The 23,402-nt window shown below is 45.1% G+C and overlaps 1 protein-coding gene across 1 annotated transcript in view; it reads right to left on the bottom strand.

The window, feature by feature from the left end:
* Positions 1-1,491: 1,491 nt before the first annotated feature.
* The window catches only part of LOC122815211 (voltage-dependent L-type calcium channel subunit alpha-1C-like), a 465,608-nt gene continuing 443,697 nt past the window's right edge, over positions 1,492-23,402 (bottom strand). Inside the window, exon 2 of the mRNA XM_044087519.1 lies at positions 1,492-1,835. Coding sequence (XP_043943454.1) covers positions 1,492-1,835 — 344 coding nt within the window. The remainder of the gene's footprint in view (positions 1,836-23,402) is intronic.

The following is a 23,402-nucleotide window of genomic DNA, read 5'->3' as shown; positions in this document are numbered from 1 at the left end:
ATCATCTACTATGTCCAGAACAGGAGGGATAGCTAAAGGCCTGTGCTGAGGGAGGAGTAAGAATTCCCTAAGACTCTTTTTGGAGTCAGAGTAATCCTGGCTTTCCCAGCGGAAATGCTCCCTAAGAGTGTACAAGGTTTCACCAAAAAAAAAATCTTCTGGAGGGGAAGCAGAGGGAATGGACTCCTCTGCATCAGAATCCTCATAGGTAGATAAGGGCAAATCCTGGTAATCAGAAAAAACTGAAATTTCAGAATCCTGATCAGAAGAATCAGAAGGAAAATCAGTTCTAGGTCTCTTAGAGGGGGAAGGCTGGCTTCCCCTAATTAAAGTAATAAGGTCTTCAGCCATTCTAATCATTTGTTTTTTAGGAATATGGGCCTGACCATGTGGTTTGGACATTGGTTTTCTAGTCATGGGTCGAGTTTTAGGCCTTGATGAAGAAGATGGCATCAGTTTGAAATGCAAGTCTGTAGGCCTGAATACACCCTCAGAAGCCAGTGCCTGCACAGCGGCTCCGGACCCATCCAAGGTAGAGACATCCGCAGGTTCCATAGTTGAGGAAGCATCTTGCGGCATACTGGACTCTGAATGGGTCTCAGTAGAGGCCTGCGAATCTGAAGTAGTGGGTATCAGGGGCTGCGAAAGCACCTCACTGAGTCCTAGCGAACTGGCGACTAGCTTAACAGAGGCGTCGTCGGCAGTTTTGGACCTATGCGGTCTGTCTCTGTCTTTATCTTTACATTTTTTAGGAATAACAGTAGTCGGATGGCTTAACAAAGCCATTTCTGGATAGTTAAACCAAGTACCAAAATAATTTGCTGCAAAAATAGACCGACAACAAATTGTTTAGGGGTTGAATAAGGCACAAAACCGACAGCGAGGGACGTAGTGGTCTGGGCCTAAGCAAGGAATGCAGTACGAAAGAAAATCTTTATGAGGTATTTGCTTTCCACAGGTAAGACAATTGTTAACTTTTACTGACATCGGTTTAAGAGCAAGAAAAAGGATCCCCAAAGGGTACTTAGCTTTTTTTAAGAGTTCTGTTCTGAAACTCGAAAACGAAAATTTCAGGAGTCGGCTGACCGGCAATTGCGAAGTGCTTCTGCTTTGGTTACCGTGCGGCAAGAAAGACTGATGTAATGGCGTCGGCTGCATGTTTTATACCCCTGACGACCTGACGTCATGGAAGAAGAGACAGCATCCGATGCAGGAATCCAAGACTCTGGTATTCAGGCCGGCTGAGGGCTACCTGCAGGCAGATAACCAAAATGTAATGACTGCAACAGTGAAACACAAAGAACATCAAATGTTTCTGCTGAGGATTTAAAAGAAGAAGGTGATCATTGACACCCTAAGCAGCAAAAAACTACACTTGTATTTTACACAATCCATAGATACTGCAGCTATACATCCATTTAGAATATGTTAAAAAAAATGTCGTCAAACTTTAAAGTTAAAAAGGTTTCTTTAGATGAACTATGTCATACTTCAGAAAGGATACTTCCATTCAACAATGCTGATGCACGCCCTCCGAATTGGATTCTTCAGGGTTAAACACAGCAGTGCCCGTGGTGGCCGGGTAGATGTGCTACTACCTTGTTTTTTCTGTTTGCCATACTGCTGACGTTTCCTCTGTGTGGAACTTGCTGTTGATACGGTGGCATTCCCTGCATTGCCAGCACTTCCCATCAGCTTAGCTTGCCTGGCAGCATCAATTGCTGCCTGCCAGGACAGGGCAGCACCTGGTGTAGGAATGTGCTCTGAAGCAAGGCCTGCAGCTGCATTAGCATTCACATTGGCATGTGCAGTGTGGGGGCTGGAATAGTTGGAACCTGCAAAAGAATGAGGAAATCTGATAAGTTATTGGGGTTAGCCGGGACAACAGCATTCATAACATAGTATGTAAACGTTATAGTGTGCCAAGAGCAACTCCAGTGTTTAATAATAAGGGACTGTGTAAATAACGTTCATTAAATGATTACAATGGTTATCTCAGAAATTTCAGCTTCAGCTTTGATTTTTACATTCAGATGATTTTTTGTACTCAGACTTTTGTCAATTTTCTAAGATCCAACCCAATTCGGTTCTGTGTTGCTGACGTAACACCATATAGTCACAATGCTCATTAAAACTTGCTGTTACAGTCTGAGGCATTAAAAGTTTATTTTCAAATTTTGCTAAACATACTGGAAGAAGATGTACTCTAATTCCCCCAATCACATCAAGAAAAAAAGGGCTTCTGCTGTTGACCATCAACACTACCCCAGATCTGTCCGTGAAAGATACAGGTACAGCTGTGTAAGTAAAGTTACCATAACAGTAGATGTCTAAACAGATTACTGCTGCAATAACCTAAGTTGTGTGGATCCTATCCCTGAGGACCAGCCAGCTTCACAAAGCTAAAGGGCACCTTCCATGTTCTCCAACTGTCAAGAGTTTGAGTGGAGTTCCACAAAGGGACAGATGGAGCACAAACAGATTCAGAGCATTCTTTGCCTTGGACGAAGGCACAATCCGTGTAAAAACAATGCTAGAAAACAAATCCAACAGTAAAACTATGCACAAAATGGAAAAAAAAAACATCCTCAACCTGGCAACACCAAAATGTACACAATCAAGAGGAGGGAGAATGGAGAGAGGGGAGGTTACTGCAACAGTGACCTATCAGAATATCTATTACTATGGTAAGTTTACTTAAACAAATGTAATATGATTAATACATACATCACTGTTGCAGTAGCATGAGCCAACAAAGGGAGGAGGCTCCTGGACAATGGTCCTGACATGGAAAAGAAGTTAATTTTTTAGTGTAAATGTGTGTACGCATAACCAAATAACCAAATTGCTGTCTTTGTAATATTTCTGGAGATTGCGTGTTCCAGAAAGCCACCAAAGAAATCAAAGCCCTCGTGGAATTGGCTCTAACCTTGCCTGGAAGTGGCTTATTATGATGACTGTAATAAAAAGCAATAACATGAGACAACCACATGAAAATGGTCTGCTTTGACACTAGCTGTCCATTCCTCATACCCTCACAGGATGTAAAAAGCTGATCAGCTTACCTGAAGGCTCAAGTTTTGTTTAGGTAGTATCTGAGTTGCCTGTTGACATACAGAGTGTAAAGAACTTTTAATCACTTATTTTTTATTTCAGGAAAGAAGACAGAGGTGAATAATCTGGTTTAATGTAAACTCTGAAACTACTTAAGGCATAAAATAAAGATTAGTTCTCAAAGAATCCCTGTCCTTGTGAAAAATGAGGAAGGGCTCACTCACCATCAGTGCTTATAACTCAGATAGTGTCTTTGCAGATGTAAGGGCAATAAGTAAAACAGTCTTTCATGTTAAGATCTTCAATTCAGCCAGATGATCTGGTTCAAATGGCGACAGAATGATTTTATCAAGTACAAAGTTACAATCCCATAAAGAAGCCACATGTTTCCTAAGTGGACAGATATGCAGCACCCCTTTCAATAACTGTTTAACTTGAACATGGTTAGAAAGGTGGGGAAGCAAAGGGCAGACAAGCAGAAATGGCCAACAAATGTACCTTGAAAAGGAGTAAGAAAGGCCCATGGACAGTAACTCAACACAAATAATCTAGAACCAGAGGTAGCCAGGCCTGAAGAGGATCCTGGTTATTTGACTGGCACTAACAGGAAATTCATTTCCACTGGCACATATATGATTTCCTAGTACCAGGATTTTTCATCTTCTTCAGTACCTCTTGCATATCCTCAGGAAAAAGTGTGCAAAAGGTATTACAATTCTAGGTCTTGTGTGAGTAAATCCAGTCTGTTAGGAAGTCTGTGGTAACTGCTCTTGGCCAGACTGAAAAGAAGGGAGAACCACAGTACCCTGGGCCAAAAGTGAGTCATCACCACAAATATGGGGGGGTCCCTACTGGATTTTCTGAAGAATTCTAGATATCAGCTGAAAAGAAGTTGTCACTTGTCATGCTGACTGAGGGGGTTGTCCTTGACTTTTTAAGACATTCCTTTTTTTGGGAGCATCCGTGCCACTGATATTTAAAATCCTGTTTGGGAATACCTTGATACCTAAATGGTTTACTGAAGAGCTGATGAGAGGGGAAATTCTTATTTGTCTTGAAAAGGAGGATTGAAAAATCTGAGTAAATTTTTGAATCAACTTTCCCTTCATCACACTACTTAAAAAAAAACACCTTTATTAAACTATCACTTAAGTAAAACATACACACACATAATAATTGAATAGCAAACAAACCATATAAACATATTTTCCATTTCCACTCATTATACATTATGTCTGTTTTCATTCTTCATAACAATTGTTCTTTTAGTCCAACACTATATAAATTGCTCAACTCCTGCTTTCTCTTAAATCTCATTCCTCCTCCAGAACATTATTCTGCATGCGTTGTTCCCACAAATTTGATCTATTTATATATAATTTGTTCCTCCCTTTTTTCTAAAATACATTTGGTTTAAATTTTTAAACACCTTTATTAAACTATCACTTAAGACATAGGCACACATACATTAACAAAAAAGAAAAGAAACTGAATTAAGATTTTTTCATTTACTCACATTATAGTTTGCAGAGTTTCTTTCTTTAGAGCATGTCTTTCAGTCCAAAATTACATAAATCACTCAATTCTTGACCTCTCTTAGACCTCACTCCTGCTCCTGAACATTATTCTGCTTGTACCACTTCCACAGATACCAGTTATTTGTAAGCAATATGCTCCTTCCCTTTTCTAAAGATTCCTCTTCCAAATTTTTTATCTCTTTTACAACACTTAATACTTCAAATACAGTTGGGTAAGATTTTGAGTTAAATTTTCTAGTAATTGCTTTTTTGGCATCCAACATAATTAAAATTAATAAAGCCTTACTATGGTCTAGGCAATTCAGCTCTTGTATCCCAGCTTAAAATAATGATGTTCTTAGTTACAGCCATTTGCTCCCCCAATAATTCTGAAAAAGTACTCTGTAGGGAATTTTTTAAATCTTCCAATTCGTTATACTTCCAGAAAACATGTGCACAGTTACCTCTTTATTCTCCATCACACCTCCAACATCTACTTGAGAAAAAATACTTTGAAGAATGCTTGGGGTATAAAATAACTATGCAAACACTTCCAATAAAAAATTCCTAAACCTTCTCAATTTTTTTGCATAACAGGAAGCCATGCATATGTCTTCCCATTGTTCCCTTGTAATTTGATTTTCCAGTATCTCTTTCCTATCTTTTCTAACCTCCTCTGATTGATTCTTACAGTTATCATGCAATATTTTATATGCCCTATTAATTATCCCCTTTTAACAGCAGATTAGGAATCTTCTATCCCTTTCCCTACACTCTGATATCAATACTGATAAGGAAGGTAGTCTCGAACCTGCAATCCAAACTTCTTTTTGGCTTCATCCAACTGTGTTATCTTTCCCTCTCTATTTATTTCTCCTAATTTTTAGTTCCCTTGCCATTTTTCCCTAGTAAATTCCAGAGCTCTCTTATCTATTTGAACACCAAACAGCAGTCATCCCTATTGGCAAAAATCGCTTTTCTCTTCATGTGTTGGCTTAGTGCTTAAGTACTTCCTGCAATGTTATGAATATAACATTTTGTACAGATGTTATTATTCTACTTAAAGGTCTGCATCCAAAATCTCGCTCTCTCTCTTTATTTCTTGACCCCCCCACATTTCATCACCATCCCTTCCCACTTTGAATTATAACCTTCTTCTTGTGTTACGTATATGAGTCTTAACTGTGTAGCTCTAAAATATCCTTTCAAATCAGATAATCCTAAACCACCTTGTTTTATTGGCAGGATATTTTTCAGCTACATAGTTAAGGCTCATCTATATATAACACAAGCAGAAGGTTATAAGTCAGTGCAGAAAAGGATGACGATGAAGTGTGGAGAAGTTCAAAGAAGTAAGCAGAGAGTTGGATTTTGGATGTAGGTCATTAAGGAGAATAATAATAATAATAATAATACAAAATATTATATTCATAAAGTAGCAGAAAGTATTCAAAGAAGCCAACATGAGAAAGGAGATTTTGCCAAAAGGGATATCTGCAAGTATAATTACAGAAAATAAGCAAGAGTGGGCTAGAATTTACTGGAGAAAACTGGTCAGTGAACAAAGTTTTGGGGATCAAATATGTAGAGAAGGGAAGTTGATAGAGTGGGATGAGACGAAGAAGATATTTGACTTGCAGGCTACATACTGCCTTCCCTACCAGGGATTGATCAAAGTATAGGAAAAGAGAAAGGGATGGGGAATCCTAAGTGAAAGACCTTCTCTGGTAGAATTTTTATTTGAATTTAGAACAGAATCTGCTGTTAAAAAGGGAAAATTATTAGGGCATATAAAATATTGCACGATAACTATAAGAATCAATCAGAGGAGGTTAGAAAACACTGAGAAGAGAGACTGGAAAAGCAATTTACAACTGGAAAAGCACAAGGGAACAATGGCAGGACATATGTTTGGCTCCCAAGTATGCAACAAATTCCAGGAGGTTTAGGATTTATTTCTTCGAAGTGTCTGCATAAGTATTTTCATACCCCAAGAAGTCTTCAAAGAATTTTTCCTCATATAGACAGTAAATGTTGGAGGTGGGTAGGGAAGAAACGGGGAACTGGGAACATACAATCTAGGAGTGTATTGAGTTGGCAGATTTAAAAAAAAAATTCCCTATAGAAGGGAAACATTGTGTGATCAAATGGCTTTAACTAAGGAAATGATTCTTTTTGAGCTGGGACATAGTATTGGAATTGCATAGACTTAGTAATGCCTTTTTAAATTTAATTCTGTAGGCGACTCCAAAAAAAAAAAAATTACTAGAAAATGGAAATCAAAGTCTAAACATACTGTGTTTGAAGTACTGAATATTCTAAAAGGGAGGAAAGAACTCGAAGACAGATCTTTAGAAAAGGGAAGGAGCAAATTGCATAGACATAAATGTAAACTCTATGAACAATACATGCAGAATAATGTTCAGGAGGAGGACAGGGGAGGTTTAAGGAAAGGCAGGAACTGAGCAAGTTATGTAATATTGGACTGGTGATAATTATAACAAAAGAAAATATATGTGATATATAAAAAGAAGTTATGTACTCACCATAACGTTCCATCTGAGTAGGTACTTAATTTGTCTGCAACCTGTGGGTATCGGATCCGATCTCGGATCCGAGCCGGCAGCTTTCCAAGCTACAAGATCCGAGCTCCTAGCTCCTCCCCCCTACCCATAATCCCCTGCTATGTGCTACATTACCTCAGATCGAATTTTTTGCCTCTTACACAACTCCTACCTTCGATAGAGGAAGTAACACCAGATAACTGTCCTAAAGCAGAACAAAGATTTCTTTGGTGATCAGGAATCCTGAAAGGTTCGGGGGATGGCAGGGGGGGTCGGTTGCAGACAAATGAAGTACCTACTCAGATGGAACGTTATGGTGAGTACATAACTTCTTTATCTGAAGTAGTTACTTCATTTGCTCTGCAACCTGTGGGACAGAGTCCCCAGCTACCTAGGGAAAAACCCTGGGCGGCCTTATGGAAGGATATTCCGAAGCACCGCAGAGCCAAAGTAAGCCCTACCTCTCGATACCATATCCAACTTATAATGAGAAATAAACGTATGTGAAGAGGACCAGGTAGCTGCAGAGCATATGTCATCCAAGGGGATCCTAGACCAGAAGGCTGCAGAGGTGGCCACAGCCCTCGTAGAGTGAGCGCAAATTCCCATAGGAACTGGTTTGCCTGCAGATAAGTACCCGTGGACTATGCATTGACAAATCCAATTTGCTATAGTCACTTTGGAAATGGCCTTACCCATGGCCGATTTAGCAAATGACACGAACAACTGGTCCGACTTGCGAAAATCCTTAGTCCTGTGCAGGTAAAAACGCAGTTGTCTGTGCACATCCAATTTATGCAATTTGTATTCTCCTCTATTCTGAAAATTTGGGAAGAACACGGGTAAGTTTATTGATTGATTGATATTTGACTCCGAAGCCACCTTAGGTAAGAACGACGGATTAGTCCTGAGGAACACTCTATCCTTGTGAAAAATGAGATAAGGATGCTTCATACATAAAGCTTGAAGTTCTGACACCCTTTTGGCTGAAGTAATGGCCACCAAAAAGGCTGTTTTCCAGGACAAGAATTTTAATGGAATCGAAGCCGCGGGTTCAAAGGGTGGGCCTGTTAAGGCGTGTAAGACTAAGGTCAAATCCCATGGAGGCACCACCACTTTCACCGGAGGCTTCAAGAGGAAAACGCCCCGCAAGAAGGTTTTACATAATTTTGTAGAAGCCAAAGATCCTAGTCCGTCTCCCACATGGAAATGGGAGATGGCTGCCAATTGCACTTTAACTGTAGAAGCACTTGCTCCTTGTCTAAATATCAGCGACAGGAAGTCTAGAATAGTAGGAATAGGAACTGTAAATGGATCCAGGCCTCTATCTTTAGCCCAGACAGAGAAACGTTTCCATTTGCTGTAGTAAATCTTCCTAGTAGTCGGCTTATGTGCTGTGACTAGAATGGCCTTAACAGGAGATGAGATACCGGGAGTCCTAGCCATCAGTGGAACTGGAGCAACCTAGCCGCAAGCTTGAGGTTCACCAGGTTTGGTGGTTGGTATCCCGCCAGATGCGAAATCAGGTCTGGAATGGGATCCAGTATCCATGGCGGAGATACACTGTGAGACCGCAGGTAAGGGAACCAGATCTGGCGAGGCCAAAATGGGACTATGAGGATAACTCTGCTCCCCAACCGACGGGCTTTCTGTATGAACTTGGTCATGAGCGGAAGGGGGGGATAAGCATAAAGTAGACCGGGCGGCCAAGCATGGACTAGAGCGTCTCTGGGATTCTCCCCTTCGGGGGGAAGTATTGCGAAGTACTCGCTGCATTTTGTGTTTAAGGGAGAAGCAAAAAGATCGCAGCAAGGCCAACCCCATTTGCGGAAGATCTGCTTCGCAACTGATGGATTGAGAGACCACTCGTACGGAGAGAGAATCACTCTGCTCAGTTTGTCCGCCAAAATGTTGGACCGACCCAGAATGTGCATTGCTACCAGAAAGCGGTTGGTGGATGTCATCCATTCCCACACTCTCATAGCCTCCCGGCAAAGTGGGTAGGACCTGGTTCCTCCTTGCTTGTTTATGTACCAGACAAGTGACATGTTGTCTGTCTGGATTGCAATAGTCCCCAGAGGTAGAAGGTTGTGGAGAGCTTGCAACGCTAGAAGCACCACCCTCATCTCTAGGACATTGATATGCAAAGCGGTCTCCAGGGGAGTCCACGTGCCTTGGACGGTTCTGCCCGAACAATGCCTCCCCCACCCGAGGCGAGAAGCGTCCGTGGTCAGCGTGGCTTGGGGGGGGAGGGACAACAAAAGGCCTCCCTTCCCTCAGCTCTGGGGCATGGAGCCACCAAAGAAGGGAGTGCCTGCAAACTCTGCTCAGAGGAATCGGAGTATTCAACGGATTGAAGGGTCCACTGCAGAATCCTCATTCGCAGACGTGCGTGAAGGGTGAGACTGATCGCTGCTGCCATAGATCCTAGTGCCCTCAGAACTAATTCCGCCTCCGGGGCCGGACTTTGAAGAAGAATTAGCACCTGACACGACAAGCTGTTTAGCCTGTCCGCAGTTAGCATAGCTCGAGAAATGCGGGTATCTAACTTGGCCCCTATGAACTCCAGGACCTGTATGGGGCAAAGAGAGGATTTCTGGAGGTTTACAGAGATGCCTAAGCTCTGGGCAAGGGTCAGAGCATAATCTCTTGCCACGCAGAGCTGATGCCTGTTGGTGGCGGTAAGGAGCCAGTCGTCTAGGTACGGGAAGACCTGAATGCCCTGAAGTCTCAGGTGGGCTGCAACCACTGCCATGACCTTGGTGAACACCCTGGGGGCTGAGGTGAGGCCGAACGGGAGAACCCTGAACTGGTAATGACTGGCTCCCAGCTGGAAGCGGAGAAACCTTCTGGATCGTCTGTCCATCAAGATGCGGTAGTACGCATCCTTGAGGTCTACAGAGCACATCCAGTCATTCTGCCACAGAAGGGGGAGAATAGATTGGAGGGTGACCATCCGGAATTTTTCTTTGGGAATGAACAGGTTCAAAGCGGAGAGGTCTAGAATGGGTCTTACGTCCCCCGTCTTTTTTGGCACTAAAAAGAACCTGGAGTAATAACCCAATCCGGACTGGTCTGGGGGGACGGGCTGAATGGCTCTTTTTTCTAGCAACTTCAGGACTTCTGAAGCTGCTGCCTCCCTTCGATCGGGTGGAACATCGGGGAGGTGTCTGGTCGAGGGAGGGTGGTTTATGAAGGGGATGGTATAACCTCTGGATATGATGCGGAGCACCCATCGATCTGTCGTAGTGGACTCCCAGTTTGACAGGTGCTCCGACAACCGCCCCCCAACTGCCTCCAGAGAGGGACAGCCGGGTAAGCCCTCAGGGCTGCTGCGTGGGTCTATCCGGGAAGGGTTCCCTGGACCCGAAGTTACGCAGTCCCCCTCTGCCTCTGGGCCGGCGTCCTCCTTGTCCTCCTCTGCCTCTAGAGGACGAGGGGTCTGAAGCTGGATGGGATTGCTGGGACTTACGGAACCACAGCTTCTTTTGTCCCCTCTGATTCCTAGAAAAGGATAGTTGGGGATTAGAGAAGCGGACCCCGATGGCAGACAGCGTCTTCCCATCCTTCTCGCTTTGGACCAGCGTCTTGCGAACGGTCTTGCCGAAGAGCGAAGATCCGTCAAAGGGTGCATTTGCGAAGGACGCCTTGAAGGGATCCGCGAAATCGCAAAGACGGAGCCAGGAGTGACGTCGCAAGACGACCCCGGCTCCGCTGGCCCTAGCGGCTCCCTCCGTGGCATGGGAGAGTAGACACATGGACGTGTTAGAGATGGATTTCAGAGTGGTCATACGAGTCGAGAACACTTTTTTGTCCTCGACCGACATGGACTCCGGGGGGGGCTGCAGCGTATTCCTTAATTAAGTCTCGTTGCAGCCTAATGGTATGTGTCATATAGTTCAGCGCCCTTACAGAAAAGGTCGCTGAACTAAACATCTGCTTCCCAATGCGGTCCAGTGCCCGAGATTCCTTATCTGGCGGGTGAACCGAAGAACTCTCCTGCGCGAGTTCTCTCTTGGTGGCAGCCGCCACTAACATGGCATCCACGGGGGTTCCCTTGGCCCAAGACAGTCTATCCACTGGGGGGGCTAAGGATCTTGTCGGGTCGCTTCGGGATAGGCTCCACGGTGTCGGGCTCCTTCCACGCCCTGGTAGTAATGAGGTCTACCAGGGGGTCAGCCGGAGGGGACACCCAGGAGGTAGAAGGGCCTGCCTCAAACGCATCCAGGAACACGGATTCATCCGCGGAAGGTTTTTGGGCAGACCACCCCCCTCTAATACGCAACATTTCCTTGATGTCTCCAAAGGAGACATCCTCGGGGGGTGACCTTGGGGAACCTTCCCCTTCATCTAAATCCGTGTCGGTTGTAACGGACTCGGGGGAGTCCAGGTGCCTCCTCTTGCACCGACGTTTACGAGGGACCTCCTCGGTGGGACTGTCCGAAGAGGGCTCGTCAACGGGGTCCTGTTCCTCCAAGGAAACAAACTGGAGGGCTTGAACAGGCTGTCCCGATAGTCGGATGATGGAGGATAGACCCACATGCAGCGGGGGTACGGGAGGATCCGACGCCCGAACCGGGGACCTGGAGGTCCTCGACAGTACCCTCTCCACAACCTCAAAAGCCGAAGGAGAGCTACTCTCGCCAGGCTCCGAGAGCAATCTCCTCGGCTCCGAGGTAGGGATCGGGGGCGGAGCCGATGCAGCCGGAGCCCAGAGAGAGGTGTGCTCCGAACCCAACAGAGCCGAAGACACACCAGCTCCCCCGGATCCGATGCTCAGCCCTTGGCCCCGAGAGCTCGGATCCGACAGACTCGAAGGCACAGTCGGCGTCGAAGCGACCAGAGCTATCGGCGCCGACGAATCCCCGGTTCCGAAAGGGCCCAGATCCGATAACTCCGAGACCCGAAAATGGGTCGGAGAAGGATTAATCGGACCAAACATGGGGGCCGTGCTCCCCCCCACAGGGGGGGAGGCAAGAGCACCCCCATCTGTATTTTGGTCTGGATGAATCGGCGCATCATCCGATCCATATCTGCTTCAGTGAGGCTTCTGGTTGATCTTGAAGAAGTCGCCCGCCTCGACGACCTCGTGGGAGACCGATCCTCCTCCTCCAGCTCCGGAGAAAAACGAGGTGAACGGAGCCGAGAGGAGGAGGATCCGGATACCCTCGAGGGAGACCTAGCCAGTTTAGACGGCGGGGCTGAGGGTTGAGTCTCAGCCTGCCTTTTGTGGGAGATATGTCCCTTGTCCTTATGCCTTTTCTCCACCGTAGTGGAGGTACCTGAATACCCCGAACTCACAACCAAAGAGGGAGGTTGAGTCCCAGGTTGAGTCGGGGGCACAGAAGGCACGAAGGCTGCTGAGACAGCCTGTGCCTGAGAGGGGGAGGAAGAAGAAGCCGATTCCTGAGGCAACAAGCCCGCCAGGATCAGCTTGTTCTTCCTGTCCCTGATAGCTCGGGGATTAAAGGCCGCGCAGATTGTGCAGGCCGATGACAAGTGGGCCGCCCCCAAGCATAAAACGCACTGAGTGTGGCCATCCGCCGGCGAAAGCTTATGGCCACACTCAGTACATTTCAAGAACACCGCCTTAGGCCCTTCAGCCATAACACCACTCACACCAAGAACACACCCAAACACTAAGAGGGGGGAGGGTGAAAGGCGGGAACTACCAGAAAACTAGTTAGAAAAGGGGAACAAAGATATCTAACTAAACTACACTACAGATAACTAACCCAGAAACTACACACTCTCACAACTAGAAAAAATATATTTTTTTTTTTTTTGACAGAAAAAGAAAAAGGTTCAATCTTACCAAAAGCCAAGGAGCTCTTCAAAAGTAGCTGCTTCACCCGCGGCAAAAAACGATCTGAGGTAATGTAGCACATAGCAGGGGATTATGGGTAGGGGGGAGGAGCTAGGAGCTTGGATCTTGTAGCTTGGAAAGCTGCCGGCTCGGATCCGAGATCGGATCCGATACCCACAGGTTGCGGAGCAAATGGAGTAACTACTTCAGATCATATGTTAAAGGAAAAAATGTTAACATGTTTTTTTTTCTGTTAATGTATGTTTACCTATATCCCAAGTGATGCTTTAATAAAGTTGTTTAAAAAGAATCAATAAGAGGACATTAGAAAAGATTGGGAAAATAGACTGAGAAAAGAACATACAAGGGAACACTGGGAGAACATATGTAGGGCTCCTGAGTATGTAACAATGTCCAGAAGGTTTAAGATTTTTGCTTGGATGCATTTGAATAGGTATTTTTATACCCCAAGCAGACTTCAGAATTTTTTTCCTTAGGTAAACAGCAAATGCTTGAGGTGTGATGCAGCAAAAGAGGTAACTGGGAACGTATGACTTGGGAGTGTAATGAGTTGGCAGATTTTAAAAATTTCCTGCAGAAAACTCTGTCATAAATACTGGGTGAGTAAATGGATGTAACTACAGAAATTATTCATTTGAGCCTGGATACAGGATATGAATTGCATAAACATGTTAGGTTTAATTCTGCTGGTTGCCAAAAAAAAAGCAATTACTAGAAAATGGAAATTAAAGTCTAAATCACCTGTGTTTGAAGTATAGAAGATTGGAAAAGCGATAAAAGAAGCAGAAGAGGGATCTTTCGAAATGGGAAGGAGCAAATTACATAGACATAAATGTAAATTGTGGGAACAATACATTAAGAAAAATGTTCTGGAGGAGGAGGAAGAGTAAGGTTTAACGGAAGGCAGGAACTGAACAATTTATGTAATGTTGGACCACCAATAGTTATAAAGAAGAAAACATATGTGATATATAATGTATGGAAATGGAAACAATGTTAATATGGTTTGTTTCCTTTTCTATCAATGTATGTTTGCCTTTGTCATAAGTGATAATTTAATAAAGATTGAACAAATAAAAAGAAACAGAAGGTAAAGAAAAAAACACTACTGGTTCCTTAGCAAATCACATTAAACCTTCCCTGTCCATAGAAATAGGAACAGGTTACTGGAAGGTTTTTCTCACTATATTCACCATTCCTGGGAGTCTCCCAGGAAACAGACTGACATCTGGCATACTAGTCCCAAATGCAAGATGCCTGTCTTGGCTAAGACAGGAACCTTCACCTGCTCCTTCCCCTGAGGTGGACAAGTGTAACTTTCCCGTGCAGGCCAAAGGCATCCCCACAGCCACAGAAGATATGGCTATCACCTGGTATTTGCTGGCTGCATGTGCTACACCCACAGGACTAGAGGAAAAAAGGTCTGAGGTACAACAAACGGCCACAACAGAGTAATCCACCAGAGGCTGTGGCAAAGCAGGAGCTAGCCTGATACACAAAGACTCTTTGATGACTTTCTTCTTATTGTGAATAGGGGAAGGGAAAACCATGAAGAATGGAAATCTCTGTAAGCCGAGAAAGAAATCTCAAACGCGGACAGCAGAGGCCAGATAAGTCTTTAAAGAGTAAAGTAGAGAAGAAGTAATTCTGAGGTAAGTAAACCACTGGCACTCTCCTATAAGCACAGTATCCTTGCTATAAAAACACAAACACTCAGGTTCTGACCAAAATTCCAATAAAAAACTAAATTATTCCACACAAAATGTTCACAAAAATATTTCATGTGAGTTCCCTTAAAAATGACATGTCTGTCTCCATAACAATAAGTTTCCTAGCTAAACACAATAAATCAATCAGAAAAACACACATTTTCCTCAAAACATTATATTTAGTGTATGGTTTTCCCCATCAGGGGACTTATCTACAGAGCTTTGAAGGATCTATAGGCAAGTGACAGCTCCACAGGGCCTGCTGAAGGAGCACTCTTCGGCGGTGGCCAAAAACCTTTCAAGCTTTCTGTGTTCTTATTGTCCATTTATAAAGCTGTACTGAAGCTCCTGACAGTTGGAGTATGTAGGAGATGCTGGCCCTTAGGAGTAGGGCCCATATACATTAGGTACTGCAACAGTGATCTATGTATTGAGCATTACATTTTATCCCACACACAGTAGTGCAGTTTGCTTTCTTCTTTTTTAGCAGCTAGGATTGTCTTCAAATGAAATAGTGAGCGACTCTCCCCCATATTAACAACCATTGACTGGATTCTGGTCTACTTAATGTTGTACACTGGCTATACTGAAGTTATGATGTAATTGACCTGCCATGTGGAGTATAATAAGAAGTTATGTACCTACCATAACGTTTTGTGTTAGTTGTCTTCATCTCGCCTTCTTTTCTTACTGTTTGGGATCAGAGCCGATCCTCGGCTCCGACTCGGCCATCTTCGATAGCTCGAGAGCTGTTTACTGGCTCAAGGCTACCCCTTATCCCGTGACGCCTAGTGACAGCTACCCAGATCTCATTTGAAATAGCTAATCCAGACATAATAAGAAAGAAACCAGTTATAAAAAAACTGGTTGTTCCATGCATTCTAATATCTAGAATAGGTTAGGAAGACCTGGCCAGAAGAATAACAATAAAAGAATACTCAGCCAGTGAAAAAAAGACTCCTCTCAATCCACTAGGATGGGGGACGGAGGGAGGGATGCAAGAAAGAAGGCGAGATGAAGACAACTAACATGGAACGTTATAGTAGGTACATAACTTCTTAATGTTAAGTTGTCTATCTCGCCTTCATTCTTGCTGTTTGGGACAGCGTCCCTAGCACCTAACACCCTGGGTGGCTCATTGGAACAGACTCTTCAGAACAGTGGAACCAAAGTCAGCTCTGCTCCGGGAGACCATATCCACCTTGTAATGAGAAATAAAAGTATGAGGGCTTCCCCACGTGGCAGCTGCACAGACAGAATCCATGGGCAACCTAGACTGAAAGGCTACGGAGGTGGCTAACGCCCTAGTAGAATGACCTTTCAGTTTAATTGGTAACTCTTTGTTCCTTAACAGGTAAATAAAAGTAATAGTGTGGGACAACCATCTGGATAAGGTCACCTTGGAAACTGGGAGACCTTGTTTGTTTAAGGCATAAGAAAGGAATAATTGGTCTGACTTTCTTATATATTTAGTTCTGTGCAGGTAAAAATGCAATTGTCTATGAACGTCCAATTGGTAAAGTTTGTACTCTGCCTTGTTGCTATGATTTGGGAAGAACACAGGGAGATCTATGGATTGGTTTAAATTATTTTCTGAGCAGACTTTAGGAAGAAATGAAGGATTAGTCCGCAGAGCAACTCTGTCCTTGTGAAACACCAGGTAGGGAGGAAGAAGACATAGTGTTTGAAGTTCTGAGACACGCCTAGCTGAAGTGATATCTACCAGAAAGAGTATCTTCCAAGATAGAAACTTGATGGAGCAGGATGCTGCTGGTTCAAAAGGAGGCAGAATTAAGGAAGTTAGGACTAAATTAAGGTCCCAAGGGGGAGGGGGATCTCTCACTGGAGGTCTAAGAAGAGATGTTCCTCTCAAAAAAGCTTTACAGAGCTTATAAGACATAATGTTAGCATTTGACAAACCAATATGAAAATTAGAAATGGCCGCTAATTGTACCCTAATCGTAGCGGAAGCGGCCCCAGAGTGAAACAGTTGTGCCAGGAATTCCAGAATTTCGTGGACTGGGGCTGAGAAGGGATCCACATTCCTAGACTCTGCCCAATAGGAAAAACGTTTCCATTTGCTACCATAAGTTTTTCTCGTTGTAGACTTATGAGAGGAGACGATACTCTCACGGACTGCTGGGGAAATGCTGGGAAGCCTGGCTAAGGTTGGAAGTGGAGCAACCAAGCTGTGAGCTAGAGAGTTTGGAGGGATTGATGCATCCCGCCTGATTGATGAATCAGGAGATCTGGAATTGGGTCCAGAGTCCAGGGCTGATCGAGAAGGTAATAGTGCAGGAACGGGAACCGTATCTGTCGAGGCCAGTAGGGGGCAATGAGGATCATTTTGCAACCCAACGATTTTGCTTTCTGTATGAGTTTCGGTATCAGGGGAAATGGAGGAAAAGCATAAAGAAGTCCCTGAGGCCAATCGTGGACTAGAGCGTCTCTGGGTATGTGACCTGGAAGTGGAAGAAGGGAGAAGTAGTTGCTGCATTTGCTGTTGAAGGGGGTGGCAAAAAGATCGAAGCAAGGCTGTACCCATTTGCGGAAAATAAGATCCGCAACTTCCTGATTCAGAGACCACTCACGAGGCATGAGGACAGCTCTGCTGAGCCTGTCCGCTATGACGGTGAATCTCCCAGGGATGTGCGTTGCAATCAGAAAACGTTGGGAGGAAATCGCCCACTGCCAAAGTCTGAGTGCTTCTCGACACAGGGGGTAAGATCTGGTTCCGCCCTGGTTGTTGATGTACCACACCACTGACATGTTGCTGTTTGAATTGCAATGGTCCCGAAAGAAAGAGAGTCTTGAAGAGCTTGCAACGCCGAGCACGGTTCTCATTTCTAGGACATTTATGTACAGATGGTACTCGGGAGGTTGCCAAGTGCCTTGGACTGTCCTGCCCAGATAATGCCCCCTCCCCACCCTATCAGGGAGGCATCTGTCATCACTGTGGTTACCGGAGGGGGTTGTATGAAAGGTCTGCCCTAAGTAACTAATGGGGAGACCATCCACCAGGAAAGTTGTCTTTTGCATGCCTCCGTGATCAGGATCATGTGAGACATGGGTAGCTCTTGGAAAGACCACTGCGTGAAAAGAAGCCACTGAAGAACTCTCGTGTGGAAGCGTGCTAGTGGGAGTAGAAGAATGACAGCTGCCATGGAGCCCAGAGTTTGAAGGACATACATGACTTGGATCCTTTTGCTCTGCATTATTGTATAAACTCTTTCTAGTGGCAACCTGGCGAACATATCCCTTGTGTTTAAGTCTACTCCTATGTAAGTGATAGATTGACAGGGCAACAAGGCAGATTTTTCAAAATATATTGTAATACCTAGCTGGGTGCAGGATGTGATTGTATAATCCCGCGCTTGTAGGAGTTGATGCCTGGTGGTAGCAGTGAGGAGCCAGTCATCTAGATATGGAAACACCTGGAATCCTTGACGTCTGAGGTGAGCCGTGACCACTGCCATACATTTGGTGAACACCCTGGGGGCTGTGATGAGACCAAAGGGCAGAGCTCTGAACTGGTAATGACTGGCCCCCACCCAAAAGCGAAGAAATCTCCTGGAGCGTCTGTCCATCTTGATATGGTAGTACGTGTCCTGAAGATCTATCGAGCACATCCAATTGTCATGACCCAGGAAGGGTAGAATGGACTGTAGCATGACCATCTGAAACTTTGTTCTTTCTACAGATTTGTTTAGTCTGCTGAGATCCAGAATCGGTCTCCAGTCCCCTGTCTTTTTTGGTACCAAAAAGAACCTTGAGTAAGTTCCGGATCCGTGCTGGTCTGCAGGGACTTCCTGGATGGCTCTTTTTTCTAGCAGTTTTGAAACTTCTATTACTGCTTCTCCTTCAGATTGGGTGGAACATCTGGAAGGGTCTTCCTTGACTGTAAGGGGTGATGGGAGGGAATTTTGTAACCTCTGGATATAATGGACCGTACCCATCTGTCTTTTGTTAAACTTTGCCAGGCTTTTGGGTACAGTGAAGGTCTTCCCCTGACTGCCTCCAGAGGTGAGCAGCCAGGCAACCCTTCAGGGATGCTGGAAGGGCTTATCAGAGAAAGATTCTCTGTTGCCCTGGTTCTGCGGATCCCCTCTGCCACGAGGGCAGCATCTATTATTATTGTTTCCCCCTCTGCCTCTGGAGGAAAAATCACTACGTGTGTCAGGCAAGGCTCCCTGAGATTTACGGAACCACATCTTCCCACTCTTCTGACCCTTGGGGTAAGGTCTAGAGGGAGTGGGAAAACGGACTCCCATTGCAGAGAGAGTCTTGCCTTCTTGCTCACACCTAGTCAACGTGTCTTTCACTTGTGGTCCAAAGAGAAAGGAGCCATCAAAGGAGGTATTTGTGAAGGACACTCGAAAGGGTTCCACAAAGTGACACAGCCGCATCTACACATGCCTCCTAAGGGCTACACCCATGCCCGCGGCTCTACTCGCTCCATTGGCTGCATAGGAAATGAGCCTCATGGGGGAGTTAACTACAGAATTAAGCGTCGCTAGCCGGGAAGCTACTTTGGCTTCTGCTCCCTCAGCTGTAGGATCTTGAAGGGTATCTCCAAGCTCTTTAAGGAGATCCCTTTGAAGTCGAGTAAAATGACATAGGTAGTTCAGTGACCTCATGGATAAGGTCGCTGAAGCAAACATTCGCTTTCCGTACCTGTCCATCATCCTAGACTCCTTGTAAGGGGGATGAACAGATGAAGAGGTCTCCGCTAACTCTTTTTTGGTGGCTGCTGCTACCACCATGGCATCAATGGGCACACGTTTAGAAAGGAATTGCTTATCCTGGGGAGCTGTAATAAATTTACCAGGTCTCCTCAGAGTTGGTTCCACTGTGTCCGGAGCTGACCAAGCCTTTCGAGCCACTATGGACATAAGTTGGTCGAAAGGTGGAGAAACCCAAGAGGTGGAAGGTCGGGAACCGAAAGCATCCAGGAATACAGACTCATCCTCGGTAAGGGCTAGGGGATTCCAGTTCCCCCTCTGCCTAAGCATTTCCAGGATGTCCGAGAAGGAAACATCTTCACAGGGGGATCTCGAGGACCCTTCTGATTCATCTAAGTCTGTATCAGAAGTGACAGACTCAGGGGAGTCAATGTGCTTCCTCTTATACGTTCATAGGTTCATAGGTTGATACTAGGCTATCTACCCTAGGGCATTTATAAGCCTAGCCAGAGTGTGTTTGGCTTTCGCCACCCTTTTAGATTAGTTGACTGTGCCTCTGTATAGTAGGTCACAGAAGGTAGCCCTTTTAAGGTTAGTTTACTGTACCTCTGTCAAGCAGGGACACAGAAGAGATCCCAAGGGTAAACTTACGATCTCCCATCCACTCGTCAAGATTTCTCTTGAAGAGAGTCAGTGAGGGGCTCTGCCTAACATGGATTGGGATTTTGTTCCAGAGTGAGGGGAGCCTCTGGGATATGAATCTGTCCCTCCAGCAAGTCCTATTTATTTCTGTGCTGAGGTTCAAGTCCCTGGAGCGTGTAGCTCTAAGGGATTTGGTTTTCCTGAGGTGAAGCATGTCCATTAATTCTGGGTTGGACATGGCTTTATACGTCAGACACAGATCGCCTCTGAGTAGGCGGTACACAACTGAGTAGAGCTGGAGTTTCTTTAGCCGAACTGCATAGGGCATCTGTTTGAGCCCCTTGATCCTCTTGTTGAGGTACTTTTGGGGTCTTTCCAGTTGCTGCAGGTGTCGGGTAAGGTACATCCCAAATGGGGCATTGTATTCAATTATGGGCCTGATAAGTGATGAGAAGAGGGGCACAATTACCTCTCTTGATCTAGATGTGAATCCTTTCATGATAAGGTGGGCTATATAGAAGGTCTTTCTAACCACTTTGGCAACATGATTGTCAAAGGAGAGATTGCTATCTACTTGGGTCCCCAAGTCCCTAATTACTTCTTCTGTACTTAATGGATTATCACCTATGTGGTAATTTGTGGGCACTTTATTTTTCCCAAAGGGGATAACTATGCACTTTTTGGCATTTAGCTTTAGGCCATGGCTCTGGCACCAGTTATCCGTCTCTGTGAGACCCTTTTGGAGGATGCTTGTGTCAGCTGGAGAGTCGATTACTGCACCCAGTTTGCAGTCATCTGCGAACTTGGTCAGCCATAGTCCACCCGTGTTAGCCTGTACCTCTGAGAAATATATACCGAACAAGAGAGGTCCCAGGACTGAGCCTTGTGGGACGCCACTTGTAACTGGTTTAGAGTCTGACATGGCACCTGCTATTCTGACCATGTGGGTTCTATCCCTGGGCCAGTTTGCAACCCATCTTGTGACATAGGGGTTGATATTTAAGCTGGTGAGCTTATTTATGATGCCCGAGTGGGGTATTGTGTCGAAGGCTCTTGCACTTCTTCTTCCGAGGGGGCTCCTCTGAGTGATCAGGGAAGGCCTCGGAAGAAGAGGAAACACCCAATGGGGTGTCCTGGAGCACTGGTTCCCTACGCTTGGGGTCTGGAGGAGGAGCAGAAGTTGGCACAGACACTACGGGGGATGGAGCCGGTGGGGCTGGTAGTGGAGCTGACTTGGGGGACAGCACACTCGCATGACCTCAAAGGCGTCCCTGCCTCGAGGCGGAGACAGCTCCGGTTCCGAAGAAATAGGAATCTTTCTCCGCGCTGAGGGGGATGGCTCCAAGGCCGATGATGGAGACGAGCTCACCTGCGCTGATGCTCAGAGAGGGAGAACGGGGTCAGACAAGGGTCCAATGCCAGTCACCTCCTCGGAGCCGACGAGGGAGCCCCGGCATCCAGATCCCTCGATGAAAGGTACCATCGAGGTAATCGGAGCCGACGTCGGAACCAAAGGAGATATAGTTATCGGAGCCGACAGTTCCACTACTCGAACCCCAACGAACTCCAGCTCTGAGTTCAATGGAGTCGGAGGAGGAACAGAAAGGGAGGTGGATGGAGCCGATACCTGTTGAGGAGGGCTGGACAACATTTTAGCTAGTGCCTCTGATTTTAGCAAACTACTTACTACTCTCTCCACATCATGATCCGACAGCCTAGAGGATCGAGAGGAGTATGAAGAGCGGTAGCTACATTCACTTTACAATAATGGAGAGCCAGGAGCCGAATGAACTGACTCTAACGAAGGGGACCTCAGCCTTTTATGGCTCCAAAACATCCGATGGAGCCAACGGAGGGGTTGTCTTGTCGGTGCCAGCCGGAACCAACATTCTGGGTAAATCCTGTACCGGGGTCGGCTCCGAAGGTGGAGCCGACAATTTAGAGGATTTTGGGGATTTCACTGGCTGTGAACTCTTTGCCGGTGAATCCTGAGGTTTTAACAGACCCCTAAGGATCAATTTGTTCTTCCGTTCCTGCAGGACTCTTGGACTAAAGGCATGGCAGATAGAACAAGAGTCCTGCAGGTGAACAACGCCCAAACAATGAATGCAACTAGTGTGCCAGTCTGTCAGAGACATTTTCTGTCAGCACGAGTCACACTTTTTAAATCCAGATATTTTAGCTTCTTTAGACATATCAACCACAAACAACCAAGCACCAGAAGAGAAACACAGATAGAAAAAATTTCTACTCTAGTCAACAACAGACTATGTAAAAAATATATAAAACAAACTCCCTCTTTTTTTTTTTTTTTTTTTAACGATAGCAAAAAACAGAGGAAAGGAGAGCCTCTAAGTTAAATGGCTTCCTTGGGAAGGGAGTGGGGGAGGGGAGAACTCTCTAACTTAAATGAGTTCTACTAAAAGGGACTAAAGGAGAACAAGGTACTCAACAAGAAACACTAGTAAATAAAACTAAGAAAAGGTAATTTATTTAATAGTTTTAAGGAGTATAAGAATATATTTCTATACAAAAAATTAGAAAATACAAGCCTGAGCCAGAAAACGACATACCTCGCAGCTGAAGCGGCAAACGAGATCTGGGTAGCTATCGCTAGGCATCATGGGATAAGGGGTAGCCTTGAGCTAGTAAACAGCTCTCGAGCTATTGAAGATGGCCGAGTCGATCCCAAACAGCAAGAATGAAGGAGAGATAGACAACTTAACATCAATTATTCCCCTCTGTAAAGTATATCTCATAAACATGAAATGCAAGTTATGCCCTTACTGAAACATTAGGTTTTTTTGGTCTCTGGACAGTGGAATCACTAGACTGGTTGCCTTTGACACCTTTTTTGCCTGGCAATGAACTCCTCACAATCTCAAGCTTCTCCCCTTACTCATATGCCCCTGCTCTACTTGTACTCTCTAGATCAAGTACATGCCATGAACATTCTGTTGCACAAGGAATCACCTTAAAAATAAATGCTCACTAGGTGAAAAAGAAGCTGAAGAACCACTAAACTTAAAGTCCTTTAGACTGTGTCACTTTCAAGCAGGAAGATGGACTGGGTATTCCAGTGTTTGGACAGACACCAGAGAAATCTAACTTACTGTTAAGTACATAACTCACATGCTTCTCAAGTCCTGCCCACAATGGAAGCACTGGACACAATCCCCATCTGACTAAGAGTGGCCTAAGCCAACAAGCCTTTTAGAATGTCTGCTTCAAAGGAAGCCCTAGTTCTGGATAGGATACTCATAACATAATTTTAGCACAGGTGTGCAAGGATAACCAAGTAGCAGCCATTACTATGTCCTCCACTGGTAAAGTATGTAGAAACACATTAGATGTGGCCTGTGCCTTTACTAAGTGCACTTCTGGTCTAGGGCCCAAGGGTAACCTGC

Source organism: Protopterus annectens, chromosome 11.part0 (assembly GCF_019279795.1).
Source record: "Protopterus annectens isolate FY-2018-M chromosome 11.part0, PAN1.0, whole genome shotgun sequence".
Classification (NCBI taxonomy): domain Eukaryota; kingdom Metazoa; phylum Chordata; order Ceratodontiformes; family Protopteridae; genus Protopterus; species Protopterus annectens.
This window is presented reverse-complemented; position numbering and strand designations above follow the sequence as displayed.